The sequence below is a fragment of the Salvelinus alpinus genome, chromosome 15 (assembly GCF_045679555.1).
Source record: "Salvelinus alpinus chromosome 15, SLU_Salpinus.1, whole genome shotgun sequence".
NCBI lineage: Eukaryota > Metazoa > Chordata > Actinopteri > Salmoniformes > Salmonidae > Salvelinus > Salvelinus alpinus.
In genome coordinates, this window is record NC_092100.1 from 5,820,926 (window position 1) to 5,838,762 (window position 17,837).

At 43.5% G+C, this 17,837-nt stretch overlaps 1 protein-coding gene across 23 annotated transcripts in view; it reads right to left on the bottom strand.

Annotated features, from left to right (window-relative positions):
• The window catches only part of LOC139539409 (kinesin-like protein KIF1A), a 242,293-nt gene that overhangs the window by 182,211 nt on the left and 42,245 nt on the right, over positions 1-17,837 (bottom strand). For 15 of the 23 annotated variants that reach the window (XM_071342324.1, XM_071342319.1, XM_071342317.1 and 12 more), the window contains exons 8-16: positions 17,582-17,659; positions 16,740-16,805; positions 16,540-16,636; positions 14,954-15,032; positions 14,252-14,394; positions 8,996-9,040; positions 7,991-8,032; positions 475-677; positions 249-328 (exon numbers count right to left, since the gene is read on the bottom strand). In XM_071342324.1, the coding sequence (XP_071198425.1) occupies positions 249-328; positions 475-677; positions 7,991-8,032; positions 8,996-9,040; positions 14,252-14,394; positions 14,954-15,032; positions 16,540-16,636; positions 16,740-16,805; positions 17,582-17,659 (833 nt within the window). The remainder of the gene's footprint in view (positions 1-248; positions 329-474; positions 678-7,990; positions 8,033-8,995; positions 9,041-14,251; positions 14,395-14,953; positions 15,033-16,539; positions 16,637-16,739; positions 16,806-17,581; positions 17,660-17,837) is intronic. The other 8 variants (XM_071342327.1, XM_071342334.1, XM_071342333.1 and 5 more) reach the window with 4 other exon arrangements.

Below are 17,837 nucleotides of genomic sequence, written 5' to 3' on the forward strand. Positions count from 1 at the left end.
ATCTATACTGTAAAACTGTATGGGCTTTCCTTATAATCTATACTGTAAAACTGTATTGGCCTTTCCTTATAATATATACTGTAAAACTGTATGGCCTTTCCTTATAATCTATACTGTAAAACTGTATTGGCCTTTCCTTATAATCTATACTGTAAAACTGAATGGGCTTTCCTTATAATATATACTGTAAAACTGTATGGGCTTTCCTTATAATCTATACTGTAAATAGAGATGTGGAAGTTACTCACCTTTCCATTCTGATGGCTTCTGTCCTGCGAAGTTTCTCTTCCCAGGTCTCATTGAGCTCAGCAATGATCTTCTCCGTTTCCTGATGAAATCCCCCCAAAAATATGACAAAAAGTTGTGAACCCTCCAGTGTTCAATACGTGGGACAGACGGTATTATGTCTGACTGTAATAAATTACTTAATCAATAAATTAATTAATTCATCAATCAATCAAGCGATCAATTCACCTTGAGTCTCTCGATGGCCTCCTCGCTTCCGGGGCTGAACATGATACGGTCGTGGAGGCTGGCGATGGATCCGGCTCGACTGGACAGGGCGGACAGAGAGGGGGAGGGGCTCATCCCCGTCGTGGCATTGGTCACTGTGGAGAGATCATCCTTTTGATTGACAGCTTGGCGATTATTGTTATTGTTCTTGAAATCGGATAGGTCTGTCAGGGGAGGGGGCGGGACAGAGGAAACAGGAGGTGGTGGTGGTGGTGGGGGGGGGGGGGGGGGGGGTAGGAAGTGGGGATTAGCGCAGGGACAGGGAGGTAAGAGAGACGTGGAGAGAAGCGGACAGAAAAGGACGAGAGGAGAAGGAAAAGTAGACAAGAAGAAAGAAAGAAAGAAGAAGAAGACATGAAACTAATCTGAAACACAAAGAGAACATTTAACCGCGAGGAAGAAACACACAAGGAAAATAAGACAAGAGCAGCACTGTATGCAGAAAGCCATACAAAGAGAAGAAGAACGTAAAAGATACGGCAGTATGGGCATACAAGTGCAACTGAAGGGGGGGGACTAATCATGAAAGAAAACGATAAAACGTCAAGCCAAATCCAAAGTATGGCGTCAAGCTTCAAGCAAAGCGTTTATCAGTCAGTAAGGCCATTCAAAATCATCCTCAACTCAACACTGTCATCCATCATTATCAGTCAATAAGGCCATTCAGAATCATCCTCAACTCAACCCTGTCATCCATCATTATCAGTCAGTAAGGCCATTCAGAATCATCCTCAACTCAACACTGTCATCCATCATTATCAGTCAATAAGGCCATTCAAAATCATCCCCAACTCAACCCTGTCATCCATCATTATCAGTCAGTAAGGCCATTCAGAATCATCCTCAACTCAACCCTGTCATCCATCATTATCAGTCAATAAGGCCATTCAGAATCATCCTCAACTCAACCCTGATGTCCCTTCCTGAAGGCGCTGAGGTTAGTTCCCTATCACATGGTACTACATGCTTTGACTCTATTCAATCCACAGACCAATAGCAAACACTCTGAAAGGAAATATGATTGTTAGTTTGCATAGCGCGCACATGTTAGCAGAAAGTCCTATTCGGTCCATATCAAACCACCAATGAAGGAAATCTGATATGCATCAAACAGGCATTACCTACGGATGAACCAATCTGCATCCAGGATCCAAAGTACCCATGAAGGAAATATGATATGCACCAAACAGGCATTACCTATGGATTAACCAATCTGCATCCAGGATCCAAACTAACCGTTTTTTTATAATAAATCTAATGATGTAATACCACGGGAAGAGCAAACACACAATTCCATCTACTTTATACCGAGAGGTTTCCTTCCTCACATCAAACTCTCCATCAATGAAATCTAATGATGAAATACCATGGGAGGAACCATAGGAGATCATCTAGACTGGAGTGCTGTGGGTGCACCTAGACACTACTACTTTGGATATCAAATGTCGTCTAAAAGCTAGTGAGGTTCACTAACATGCTCTGAAAGCTACTGTAAAAAAAAAAACTAAAAAACGATCGTTAGTAAATCCATTATTGGATCAGGGAAATACAAACGGAGGCCGACCAAAACGGATAACAAAATAGAACAAGGACTGACTGTAATGTGCTGTACAGTATATTGAGGTTGTGATTCTTTGTTAATCATGGAAAGAGCCCACATCAAGACCATCTACTGTACTGATAGGGATGTGGTTTCCTTCCTGGTCTCTCCACAGTACTATACTTCAGAGAGGGGATGTGGTTTCCTTCCTGGTCTCTATCCACAGTACTATACTTCAGAGAGGGGATGTGGTTTCCTTCCTGGTCTCTATCCACAGTACTATACTTCAGAGAGGGGGGATGTGGTTTCCTTCCTGGTCTCTATCCACAGTACTATACTTCAGAGAGAGGGGATGTGGTTTCCTTCCTGATCTCTATCCACAGTACTATACTTCAGAGAGGGGATGTGGTTTCCTTCCTGGTCTCTCCACAGTACTATACTTCAGAGAGGGGATGTGGTTTCCTTCCTGGTCCCTATCCACAGTACTATACTTCAGAGAGAGGGGATGTGGTTTCCTTCCTGGTCTCTATCCACAGTACTATACTTCAGAGAGGGGATGTGGTTTCCTTCCTGGTCTCTATCCACTGTACTATACTTCAGAGAGGGCATGTGGTTTCCTTCCTGGTCGCTCCACAGTACTATACTTCAGAGAGGGGGATGTGGTTTCCTTCCTGGTCTCTCCACAGTACTATACTTCAGAGAGGGGATGTGGTTTCCTTCCTGGTCTCTATCCACAGTACTATACTTCAGAGAGAGGATGTGGTTTCCTTCATGGTCTCTCCACAGTACTATACTTCAGAGAGAGGGGATGTGGTTTCCTTCCTGGTCTCTCCACAGTACTATACTTCAGAGAGAGGGGATGTGGTTTCCTTCCTGGTCTCTCCACAGTACTATACTTCAGAGAGGGGATGTGGTTTCCTTCCTGGTCTCTCCACAGTACTATACTTCAGAGAGGGGGATGTGGTTTCCTTCCTGGTCTCTATCCACAGTACTATACTTCAGAGAGGGGATATGGTTTCCTTCCTGGTCTCTATCCACGGTACTATACTTCAGAGAGAGGGGGATGTGGTTTCCTTCCTGGTCTCTATCCACAGTACTATACTTCAGAGAGGGGATGTGGTTTCCTTCCTGGTCTCTCCACAGTACTATACTTCAGAGAGGGGGATGTGGTTTCCTTCCTGGTCTCTATCCACAGTACTATACTTCAGAGAGAGGGGATGTGGTTTCCTTCCTGGTCTCTATCCACAGTACTATACTTCAGAGAGAGGGGATGTGGTTTCCTTCCTGTTCTCTATCCACAGTACTATACTTCAGAGAGGGGGGATGTGGTTTCCTTCCTGGTCTCTATCCACAGTACTATACTTCAGAGAGGGGATGTGGTTTCCTTCCTGGTCTCTATCCACAGTACTATACTTCAGAGAGGGGATGTGGTTTCCTTCCTGGTCTCTATCCACAGTACTATACTTCAGAGAGGGGATGTGGTTTCCTTCCTGGTCTCTATCCACAGTACTATACTTCAGAGAGGGGATGTGGTTTCCTTCCTGGTCTCTATCCACAGTACTATACTTCAGAGAGAGGGGATGTGGTTGCCTTACTGGTCTCTCCACAGTACTATACTTCAGAGAGGGGGATGTGGTTTCCTTCCTGGTCTCTCCACAGTACTATACTTCAGAGAGGGGGATGTGGTTTCCTTCCTGGTCTCTATCCACAGTACTATACTTCAGAGAGAGGGGATGTGGTTTCCTTCCTGGTCTCTATCCACAGTACTATACTTCAGAGAGAGGGGATGTGGTTTCCTTCCTGTTCTCTATCCACAGTACTATACTTCAGAGAGGGGGGATGTGGTTTCCTTCCTGGTCTCTTTCCACAGTACTGTACTTCAGAGAGGGGATGTGGTTTCCTTCCTGGTCTCTATCCACAGTACTATACCTCAGAGAGGGGATGTGGTTTCCTTCCTGGTCTCTATCCACAGTACTATACTTCAGAGAGGGGATGTGGTTTCCTTCCTGGTCTCTATCCACAGTACTATACTTCAGAGAGAGGGGATGTGGTTTCCTTCCTGGTCTCTCCACAGTACTATACTTCAGAGAGGGGGATGTGGTTTCCTTCCTGGTCTCTCCACAGTACTATACTTCAGAGAGGGGGATGTGGTTTCCTTCCTGGTCTCTATCCACAGTACTATACTTCAGAGAGAGGGGATGTGGTTTCCTTCCTGGTCTCTATCCACAGTACTATACTTCAGAGAGAGGGGATGTGGTTTCCTTCCTGTTCTCTATCCACAGTACTATACTTCAGAGAGGGGGGATGTGGTTTCCTTCCTGGTCTCTATCCACAGTACTATACTTCAGAGAGGGGATGTGGTTTCCTTCCTGGTCTCTATCCACAGTACTATACTTCAGAGAGGGGATGTGGTTTCCTTCCTGGTCTCTATCCACAGTACTATACTTCAGAGAGGGGATGTGGTTTCCTTCCTGGTCTCTATCCACAGTACTATACTTCAGAGAGGGGATGTGGTTTCCTTCCTGGTCTCTATCCACAGTACTATACTTCAGAGAGAGGGGATGTGGTTTCCTTCCTGGTCTCTCCACAGTACTATACTTCAGAGAGGGGGATGTGGTTTCCTTCCTGGTCTCTCCACAGTACTATACTTCAGAGAGGGGGATGTGGTTTCCTTCCTGGTCTCTCCACAGTACTATACTTCAGAGAGGGGGATGTGGTTTCCTTCCTGGTCTCTATCCACAGTACTATACTTCAGAGAGAGGGGATGTCGTTTCCTTCCTGGTCTCTATCCACAGTACTATACTTCAGAGAGAGGGGATGTGGTTTCCTTCCTGTTCTCTATCCACAGTACTATACTTCAGAGAGGGGGGATGTGGTTTCCTTCCTGGTCTCTATCCACAGTACTATACTTCAGAGAGGGGATGTGGTTTCCTTCCTGGTCTCTATCCACAGTACTATACTTCAGAGAGGGGATGTGGTTTCCTTCCTGGTCTCTATCCACAGTACTATACTTCAGAGAGGGGATGTGGTTTCCTTCCTGGTCTCTATCCACAGTACTATACTTCAGAGAGGGGATGTGGTTTCCTTCCTGGTCTCTATCCACAGTACTATACTTCAGAGAGAGGGGATGTGGTTTCCTTCCTGGTCTCTCCACAGTACTATACTTCAGAGAGGGGGATGTGGTTTCCTTCCTGGTCTCTATCCACAGTACTATACTTCAGAGAGAGGGGATGTGGTTTCCTTCCTGGTCTCTATCCACAGTACTATACTTCAGAGAGAGGGGATGTGGTTTCCTTCCTGGTCTCTATCCACAGTACTATACTTCAGAGAGAGGGGATGTGGTTTCCTTCCTGGTCTCTATCCACAGTACTATACTTCAGAGAGGGGGGATGTGGTTTCCTTCCTGGTTTCTATCCACAGTACTATACTTCAGAGAGGGGATGTGGTTTCCTTCCTGGTCTCTATCCACAGTACTATACTTCAGAGAGGGGATGTGGTTTCCTTCCTGGTCTCTATCCACAGTACTATACTTCAGAGAGGGGATGTGGTTTCCTTCCTGGTCTCTATCCACAGTACTATACTTCAGAGAGGGGGGATGTGGTTTACTTCCTGGTCTCTATCCACAGTACTATACTTCAGAGAGAGGGGATGTGGTTTCCTTCCTGATCTCTATCCACAGTACTATACTTCAGAGAGGGGATGTGGTTTCCTTCCTGGTCTCTCCACAGTACTATACTTCAGAGAGGGGATGTGGTTTCCTTCCTGGTCCCTATCCACAGTACTATACTTCAGAGAGAGGGGATGTGGTTTCCTTCCTGGTCTCTATCCACAGTACTATACTTCAGAGAGGGGATGTGGTTTCCTTCCTGGTCTCTATCCACTGTACTATACTTCAGAGAGGGCATGTGGTTTCCTTCCTGGTCGCTCCACAGTACTATACTTCAGAGAGGGGGATGTGGTTTCCTTCCTGGTCTCTCCACAGTACTATACTTCAGAGAGGGGATGTGGTTTCCTTCCTGGTCTCTATCCACAGTACTATACTTCAGAGAGAGGATGTGGTTTCCTTCCTGGTCTCTCCACAGTACTATACTTCAGAGAGAGGGGATGTGGTTTCCTTCCTGGTCTCTCCACAGTACTATACTTCAGAGAGAGGGGATGTGGTTTCCTTCCTGGTCTCTCCACAGTACTATACTTCAGAGAGGGGATGTGGTTTCCTTCCTGGTCTCTCCACAGTACTATACTTCAGAGAGGGGGATGTGGTTTCCTTCCTGGTCTCTATCCACAGTACTATACTTCAGAGAGGGGATGTGGTTTCCTTCCTGGTCTCTATCCACGGTACTATACTTCAGAGAGAGGGGGATGTGGTTTCCTTCCTGGTCTCTATCCACAGTACTATACTTCAGAGAGGGGATGTGGTTTCCTTCCTGGTCTCTCCACAGTACTATACTTCAGAGAGGGGGATGTGGTTTCCTTCCTGGTCTCTCCACAGTACTATACTTCAGAGAGGAAGGAAGGTCTCATTGATAAGCATTTAGAACAGGGGGTGTCCCAAGTGGCACCCTATTCCCTATATAGTGCACTACATTTGACCAGGGCCCATAGGGCATGGCACCCTATTCCCTATATAGTGCACTACATTTGACCAGGGCCATAGGGCTTTGGACAAAGTGTCACGACTTCCGCCGAAGTTGGTCCCTCTCCTTGTTCGGGCGGCGTTCGGCGGTCGACGTCATCGGCTTTCTAGTCGCCACCGATCCATGTTTCATTTTCGTTTTGTTTTGTCTTCATCATACACACCTGGTTTCCATTCCATTAATTATGGTCCTTATTTAATCCTCTGGCTTCCCTCTGTTTTTGTGCGTTATTGTTTGTCATGTGGGTTTCTCGTTGTTCGTGCTTTTGTTGATTGTATACGTTCCTTGTTGGAATCTTACCTTTTATTGAGTAAATCTTGGATTATTACTCAGGACTGTGCCCTGCGCCTGACTCTGCATTTACTAATAGATTCATCACACTGAAATACAGGTGATTTTTTGTCTCAGAATTTGTCTCAAATATCTACAGGCTATGAAGTTATCACAGTGCACAATATAGTGAAAGGTATATGTAATCTTGTAGGGGAAAACAATGAGTCTCAGCACTGCAGGTAGGTATGTGTTGCTATACCGACACACAGAGAGTCACAACGTAGACACAGACCCGAATCACCAGTCTGGGTCCTTCCTGTTGCCCCTGCCAGTCAAGAAGACACATGTAACACTTCTGACACCAGTCGGTGGCCATCTGTTTGGTAATACTGGTATGAAACACAGTAGCAAAACACCAATTTCCTGTGATATAAAGGACAGCTGGGTGCGGTTATATTAAGTGTTTACCTTATTAAGGAATAATTTCCTGTTACCTCAGGGAATTGTTTAAGGAGTGTCGAATAGAGCCGCTGTAAAAAAATACTTCCTTAAAACAAAACATACCGCCGTAGGTCGCCTTTTCTGAACTCTGGACACCAACGATGAAGCTAATGTCTGTCCACAAGAGCATCTCTACAGCACCAGAGGGAAACAGCACCTACTGTCCAAGCCCAGAAATGCATCTAATATCTCTTAGGTATTTTCTAGCAGATAGCCGACTAACAACCAGGCTGACATCTAGGGCAAGTCTGCCTGAAGGACCATGTACTTGTTGATCTGGTACATACATGTGTACATGATTGATCGTGATCAATATTTTCCTGGGCATTTTGAATAACCTTTGATTATCTCACTGATTAGTCATTAATCAATTCATTAATAATCAACGATTAACACATTACTCTGGTGCCGCAAGAGAGTACATCGATTAACACATTACTCTGGTGCTGCTAAACGTGCAATGGAGCGAAGCGTACCGAGGACAGCCATGAACACAGCAGGAGAGCCAAATTAAGAAACATTAACACACATTTCAAACCAGCAACGTCCGTGCCGGGAGGCCCCTTGTACGCTGAGAGAGAGAAAAACACAGAAAACAGAAAGACAGGAGGAGAGAGAGAGAGAGAGAGTAAGAGTGAGAGACAAGTGAACAACACTGTGAGAGATACCATCAGTCACTCAGTATAAGATGAGCATAGCTTACTGGTGTTGCTTTAAGGGCCCCTACTCTGTCACTCAGATCTCCATCTGAGAATCAAGATACTCAAATGTACAGTTAATTATCCCAATGCATATTTGCAGTTTCCTTCCTACACCAGTCGGTAGTCTGTAGGCTACATAAGGGGGCCCACTATATGTCTTTTCCAACTGTACGACGGCTGGCTGAGTGAGGTTCTGAAAACAAACTGCTGTAGGTCGCCTTTACTGAACTCTGGACACAAGCGATAAAGCTAATGTCTGTCCACAAGAGCATCTCTAAAGCACCAGAGGGAAACATCACCTACTGTCCAAGCCCAGAAATGCATCTAATATCTCTTAGGTATTTTCTAGCAGATAGCCGACTAACAACCAGGCTAACATCTAGGGCAAGTCTGCCTGAAGGCCCATGTACTTGTTGATCTGGTACATACATGTGTACATGATTGGTCGTGATCAATATTTTCCTGGGCAATAAGAAATCATCTTTGATTATTTAACTGATTAGTCATTAATCTGGTGCAGCAGAGACTACAGCTATAAGAACTTGCTGTCGAGGCTAAGCAGCACGGAGCGAAGACTAGAGAGGACAGACAAAGAAACAGCCTATAGCCAAACTAAAAAATAGTAGAGAGGGAGAGAAACCATATAGAGAGAGAAACAGTAGAGAGAAACAGTAGAGAGAGAAACAGTAGAGAGATAAACAGTAGAGAGAGAAACAGTAGAGAGAGAAACAGTAGAGAGAAACAGTAGAGAGAAACAGTAGAGAGAAACAGTAGAGAGAGAAACAGTAGAGAGAAACAGTAGAGAGAAACAGTAGAGAAAAATAGAAACACACATTTCAAACCAGCAACGGCAGTGCCAAGCGCTGGCCCCTTGTACGCTGGGAGAGAAAGAGAGAGAGAGACAGAGAGACAGACAAAGGAGAACACAGTGAGAGACAGGAGAACACAGTGAGAGGTAGGAGAACACAGTGAGAGGCAGGAGAACACAGTGAGAGACAGGAGAACCCAGTGAGAGACAGGAGAACATAGTGAGAGATGGGAAAACCCAGTGAGAGACAGGAGACATAGTGTGAGACAGGAGAACACAGTGTGAGACAGGAGAAGACAGTGAGAGACCGGAGAACACAGTGAGAGACAGGAAAACACAGTCAGAGACAGGAGAAGACAGTGAGAGACAGGTAAACACAGTGAGAGACAGGTAAACACTGTGAGACACAGGTAAACACTGTGAGACACAGGATAACACTGTGAGACATAGGAGAACACAGTGAGAGACAGGAGAACACAGTGAGAGACAGGATAACACAGTGAGAGATAAGGGAGAACACAGTGAGAAACAGGAGAACGCAGTGAGAGACTGCTAACATACTGATACTGCTAACATACTGATGCTGCTAACATACTGATGCTGCTAACATACTGATGCTGCTAACATACTGGTGCTGCTAACATACTGATGCTGCTAACATACTGATGCTGCTAACATACTGATATTGTTAACATACTGATGCTGCTAACATACTGATGCTGCTAACATACTGATGCTGCTAACATACTGGTGCCGCTAACATACTGGTGCCGCTAACATACTGATACCGCTAACATACTGATACCGCTAACATACTGATGCCGCTAACATACTGGTGCTGCTAACATACTGATGCTGCTAACATACTGATGCTGCTAACATACTGATACTGCTAACATACTGGTGCTGCTAACATACTGATGCTACTAACATACTGGTGCTGCTAACATACTGATACTGCTAACATACTGATACTGCTAACATATTGATACTGCTAACATACTGGTGCTGCTAACATACTGATGCTGCTAACATACTGGTGCTGCTAACATACTGGTGCTGCTAACATACTGGTGCTGCTAAAATACTGATGCTGCTAACATACTGATGCTGCTAACATACTGATGCTGCTAACATACTGGTGCCGCTAACATACTGATACCGCTAACATACTGATGCCGCTAACATACTGGTGCTGCTAACATACTGATGCTGCTAACATACTGATGCTGCTAACATACTGATGCTGCTAACATACTGGTGCTGCTAACATACTGATGCTGCTAACATACTGATGCTGCTAACATACTGATGCTGCTAACATACTGATACTGCTAACATACTGGTGCTGCTAACATACTGATACTGCTAACATACTGATACTGCTAACATACTGATACTGCTAACATACTGATACTGCTAACATACTGATGCTGCTAACATACTGATACTGCTAACATACTGATGCTGCTAACATTCTGAGACTGCTAACATACTGATGCTGCTAACATACTGGTGCTGCTAACATACTGATGCTGCTAACATACTGATACTGCTAACATACTGATGCTGCTAACATACTGATACTGCTAACATACTGATGCTGCTAACATACTGATGCTCCTAACATACTGATACTGCTAACATACTGGTGCTGCTAACATACTGATGCTGCTAACATACTGATGCTGCTAACATACTGATGCTGCTAACATACTGATATTGTTAACATACTGATTCTGCTAACATACTGATGCTGCTAACATACTGATGCTGCTAACATACTGGTGCTGCTAACATACTGATACTGCTAACATACTGATACTGCTAACATACTGATACTGCTAACATACTGATACTGCTAACATACTGGTGCTGCTAACATACTGATGCTGCTAACATACTGATACTGCTAACATACTGAGGCTGCTAACATACTGATACTGCTAACATACTGATACTGCTAACATACTGGTGCTGCTAACATACTGGTGCTGCTAACATACTGATGCTGCTAACATACTGATACTGCTAACATACTGGTGCTGCTAACATACTGATACTGCTAACATACTGATGCTGCTAACATACTGATACTGCTAACATACGGATGTTGCTAACATACTGGTGCTGCTAACATACTGATACTGCTAACATACTGGTGCTGCTAACATACTGATACTGCTAACATACTGATGCTGCTAACATACTGATACTGCTAACATACTGATGCTGCTAACATACTGGTGCTGCTAACATACTGGTGCTGCTAACATACTGGTGCTGCTAACATACTGATACTGCTAACATACTGATACTGCTAACATACTGATACTGCTAACATACTGATGCTGCTAACATACTGATACTGCTAACATACTGATGCTGCTAACATTCTGATACTGCTAACATACTGATGCTGCTAACATACTGGTGCTGCTAACATACTGATACTGCTAACATACTGATACTGCTAACATACTGATGCTGCTAACATACTGATACTGCTAACATACTGATGCTGCTAACATACTGATGCTGCTAACATACTGGTGCTGCTAACATACTGATACTGCTAACATACTGATACTGCTAACATACTGATACTGCTAACATACTGATACTGCTAACATACTGGTGCTGCTAACATACTGATGCTGCTAACATACTGATACTGCTAACATACTGGTGCTGCTAACATACTGATACTGCTAACATACTGATGCTGCTAACATACTGATACTGCTAACATACTGATGCTGCTAACATACTGGTGCTGCTAACATACTGATACTGCTAACATACTGGTGCTGCTAACATACTGATACTGCTAACATACTGATACTGCTAACATATTGATGCTGCTAACATACTGATACTGCTAACATACTGATGCTGCTAACATACTGATACTGCTAACATACTGATGCTGCTAACATACTGGTGCTGCTAACATACTGATACTGCTAACATACTGATACTGCTAACATATTGATACTGCTAACATACTGGTGCTGCTAACATACTGATGCTGCTAACATACTGGTGCTGCTAACATACTGGTGCTGCTAACATACTGGTGCTGCTAAAATACTGATGCTGCTAACATACTGGTGCTGCTAACATACTGGTGCTGCTAACATACTGGTGCTGCTAACATACTGATACTGCTAACATACTGATACTGCTAACATACTGATGCTGCTAACATACTGATACTGCTAACATACTGATGCTGCTAACATTCTGATACTGCTAACATACTGATGCTGCTAACATACTGGTGCTGCTAACATACTGATACTGCTAACATACTGATACTCCTAACATACTGATGCTGCTAACATACTGATACTGCTAACATACTGATGCTGCTAACATACTGATGCTGCTAACATACTGGTGCTGCTAACATACTGATACTGCTAACATACTGATACTGCTAACATACTGATACTGCTAACATACTGATACTGCTAACATACTGGTGCTGCTAACATACTGATGCTGCTAACATACTGATACTGCTAACATACTGGTGCTGCTAACATACTGATACTGCTAACATACTGATGCTGCTAACATACTGATACTGCTAACATACTGATGCTGCTAACATACTGGTGCTGCTAACATACTGATACTGCTAACATACTGGTGCTGCTAACATACTGATACTGCTAACATACTGATACTGCTAACATATTGATGCTGCTAACATACTGATACTGCTAACATACTGATGCTGCTAACATACTGGTGCTGCTAACATACTGATACTGCTAACATACTGATGCTGCTAACATACTGATACTGCTAACATACGGATGTTGCTAACATACTGGTGCTGCTAACATACTGATACTGCTAACATACTGGTGCTGCTAACATACTGATACTGCTAACATACTGATGCTGCTAACATACTGATACTGCTAACATACTGATGCTGCTAACATACTGGTGCTGCTAACATACTGATACTGCTAACATACTGATACTGCTAACATATTGATGCTGCTAACATACTGATACTGCTAACATACTGATGCTGCTAACATACTGATGCTGCTAACATACGGATACTGCTAACATACTGATGCTGCTAACATACTGGTGCTGCTAACATACTGATGCTGCTAACATACTGATGCTGCTAACATACTGATGCTGCTAACATACTGATGCTGCTAACATACTGATACTGCTGACATACTGGTACTGCTAACATACTGATATTGTTAACATACTGATGCTGCTAACATACTCATGTTGCTAACATACTGGTGCTGCTAACATACTGATACTGTTAACATACTGATACTGCTAACATACTGGTACTGCTAACATACTGGTACTGCTAACATACTGATACTGCTAACCACAGTTGTAGAACCACACAGGAACTGTTTTCAATGGCAGATTAGGTTGCTGTATATCAAATCAAATGGTGTTTGTCACATGCTTTGTACCAGGTAATAACATGGTTGTATACACAGAGTACCAGGTAATAACATGGCTATATACACATAGTATCAGGTAATAACATGGATATATACACAGAGTACCAGGTAATAACATGGCTATATACAGGAAGTACCAGTACCTAGTCAATGTGCAGGGGTACCAGGTAATTGAGGTAGATATGTACATATAACCAGGGATAAAGTGACATATAAGTAGTTAGTCCATATCAATCAGACTTATTTAATTACTAAGTACCGTCTTGGTTTCAATCATTGTCTGAGTTGAATTCATATGCTTGGTTGTTGTGCATCCTAATTTGCCATTGAAACTCATTAGTCAGAAGAGGGGTAAGTAAGGAGAGTAAGACTGATCCAGACAGACTGAAGGAGGTTTGTGAGAGAGAGTGTGAAGTGATTAGAGAGGACAAAAAGGAGACCGGAGACTGTGAGTGCCAAGGAAGTGGGCAGGAGAGAAAGAGACATGGGGGGGGGGGACAGTGAGTGAATAGCTAGTGATTTCCATTGTGAATGTTCACTTCTGACTGAGATGTGGTTTCCACCCTAAATAGCTTCACCATCTCTAGTTAGCTAGAGATGCCAAATTCCAGTAACTTTCTCCAAATTCCCAGGTTTTCCAGGAATCCTGGTTGGAGGAATCTGGATTTCCTGCTCACTTCCTTCCCGATTCCAAAATCTTCCCAGGAAAACCTGGGAAGTTACCAGAATGTTGCAACCGTAGCTACACCGATCCTGATTACAGTATAAAATTAAAATGACGGTGTAAGGCCAGGACAGCCCATTGGACGAGCCCTTACTCTCAAGGATGTCTCCCAAGCCCTGGGATAGGAGCAGGTCCCTCAGACGGCCCACCTCCTCCTTCAGCTCACGAACCAATCGATTGTTCGGGTCCTCGTTGATCACAGCGTTACAGCGAATCTGTTTGGCTCGGTCCGCGTACCTGTTGAGGGGAAAAGGATCATTGGCATGATGAGACCTGGTCTCTAACACACACACACACACACACACACACACACACACACACACACACACACACACACACACACACACACACACACACACACACACACACACACACACACACACACACACACACACACACACACACACACACACACACACACACACACACACACACACACACACACACACACACACACACACACACACACACACACACACACACACACACACACACCATCTCGTGAATGGAATACCACATTCAGCAGTCTAACACTGCAGCTGCAACTTGGAAGGGTGTTTGAAGAGTGAATCTGGCACAGGGAACAAGCCAATGAGGGAAATGCAATAATGATCTAGCTCTCTCTACAAGGTCTCGTCCTTCAATTCATCACTGATCATCTGCTGTGTGGTAGGATGAGAGAAAGAGAGAGAGAGAGACAGAGAGAGAGAGAGAGAGAGAGAGAGAGAGAGAGACAGAGAGAGAGAGAGAGAGAGAGAGAGAGAGAGACAGTTCTCTCATCCTCCTGTTCCTTTACCTGAGTGTGCTGAGAGTCTCGTCATAGTTGATGTCAGCTGGACTGAGAGCAGCAACCATGGCAGTACGAGAGTTTCCCCCTGAACAAGAAACGAGTTCAGATGAATTAGGATATGTCAGATGAATTAGGATCTGTTACATACTGTGCATACACACTAGGACTAATAGGAGGTTATAATAGCTGTCTTTACCTACCTAAATTCTCTCTCACAAAGCATATTATTGGTTCCTACCTAAATTCTCTCTCACAAACCAGATTATTGGTTCCTACCTAAATTCTCTCTCACAAACCATATTATTGGTTCCTACCTAAATTCTCTCTCACAAACCAGATTATTGGTTCCTACCTAAATTCTCTCTCACAAACCAGATTATTGGTTCCTACCCAAATTCTCTCTCACAAACCAGATTATTGGTTCCTACCTAAATTCTCTCTCACAAACCAGATTATTGGTTCCTACCTAAATTCTCTATCACAAACCAGATTATTGGTTCCTACCTAAATTCTCTCTCACAAACCAGATTATTGGTTCCTACCTAAATTCTCTCTCACAAACCAGATTATTGGTTCCTACCCAAATTCTCTCTCACAAACCTGATTATTGGTTCCTACCCAAATTCTCTCTCACAAACCAGATTATTGGTTCCTACCTAAATCCTCTCTCACAAACCAGATTATTGGTTCCTACCTAAATTCTCTCTCACAAACCAGATTATTGGTTCCTACCTAAATATTCTCTCTCACAAACCAGATTATTGGTTCCTACCCAAATTCTCTCTCACAAACCATATTATTGGTTCCTACCCAAATTCTCTCTCACAAACCAGATTATTGGTTCCTACCTAAATTCTCTCTCACAAACCAGATTATTGGTTCCTACCTAAATTCTCTCTCACAAACCAGATTATTGGTTCCTACCTAAATTCTCTCTCACAAACCAGATTATTGCTTCCTACCTAAATATTCTCTCTCACAAACCAGATTATTGGTTCCTACCCAAATTCTCTCTCACAAACCTGATTATTGGTTCCTACCCAAATTCTCTCTCACAAACCAGATTATTGGTTCCTACCCAAATTCTCTCTCACAAACCAGATTATTGGTTCCTACCTAAATTCTCTCTCACAAACCAGATTATTGGTTCCTACCTAAATTCTCTCTCACAAACCAGATTATTGGTTCCTACCTAAATATTCTCTCTCACAAACCAGATTATTGGTTCCTACCCAAATTCTCTCTCAGTAGCCAGGTCAACACAGAGTCTCTGTAAATTTAAAGGTTCCCACCTAAGTTCTCTCTCAGTAGCCAGGTGAACACAGAGTCTCTGTAAAGTTAAAGGTTTCTACCTAAGTTCTCTCTCAGTAGCCAGGTCAACACAGAGTCTCTGTAAAGTTAAAAGTTCCCACCTAAGTTCTCTCTCAGTAGCCAGGTCAACACAGAGTCTCTGTAAAGTTAAAGGTTCCTACCTAAGTTCTCTCTCAGTAGCCAGGTCAACACAGAGTCTCTGTAAAGTTAAAGGTTCCTACCTAAGTTCTCTCTCAGTAGCCAGGTCAACACAGAGTGTCTGTAAAGTTAAAGGTTCCTACCTAAGTTCTCTCTCAGTAGCCAGGTCAACACAGAGTCTCTGTAAGGGATGTGACTCTCCACTTTCTTTTTCTTCTTGTTCTTATTTTGTGCAGAATCCTACAAAGTGAATAATGAAAGAGAAATTTTAATTTCCACCTTATATTGTCCAAAAAATTATGAATGACGCATGTTTGAAATATTACATAAAAATGATCCGTACCACTTCGGCCAAAGCAGAGATGACTTTCCCCAGAGTGGTCAGTGATTTGTTGATGTTCGCTCCTTCCTGTAGCAGTCAAGGAGTAATTTGGTCAATATGGTTGACATGGTTAATGTGGTCAACATGGTTAATGTGGTCAACATGGTTAATATGGTCAACATGGTTAATATGGTCAACATAGTCAACATGGTCAACATGGTCAACATGGTCAATATGGTCAACATGGTCAACATGGTCAACATGGTAAATATGGTTGATATGGTTGGTATGGTCAATATGGTCAACATGGTCAACATGGTCAATATGGTCAACATGGTTAATATGGTCAACATGGTCAACGTGGTCAACATGGTTAATATGGTCACTATGGTTAATATGGTCGACATGGTCAACGTGGTCAACATGGTCAACATGGTCAATATGGTCAACGTGGTCAACATGGTTAATATGGTCAACATGGTCAACGTGGTCAACATGGTCAATTTAGTCAACAGAAACTCAATCACTTTACCAATTCACACCCTAGGTATATGGGTCCTCACTGCCAGCAGTATATCCAATTGCAATAATTTAAATGTATTCATTACACATGACAAATAGACTATACTTGTGGTCCCGTGTGGCTCAGTTGGTAGAGCATGGCGCTTGCAACGCCAGGGTTGTGGGTTCATTCCCCACGGGGGGACCAGGATGAATATGTATGAACTTTCCAATTTGTAAGTCGCTCTGGATAAGAGCGTCTGCTAAATGACTTTAATGTAAATGTAAATAAAAACTTGAAAACTATGCAACAGAGAGGCAGAGGGAGAGGAGAAGGAGGAAGATGAGGGAGAAAGTCTCACCTTGAGCCGGGTCCCTTTAGCGCCTGTGGAGTCGGCCCTCTCGCTGCCGGCCAAATCCACCAGGCTGATTTTGCTGACCTGTGACAGAAACATCAATGGCAGGGAAATGCATGAGTTGACTGAAAATGCAGCCAAAGTCATTTATTTTCACACTAATTCATTCAACAGTTGGCACAAGACACCCACAATGCCACAGACACATTTCCAAAGTGCCCTCAGACTGAGAACCAAGCGGCAGCCCCACAACTGGATGAAA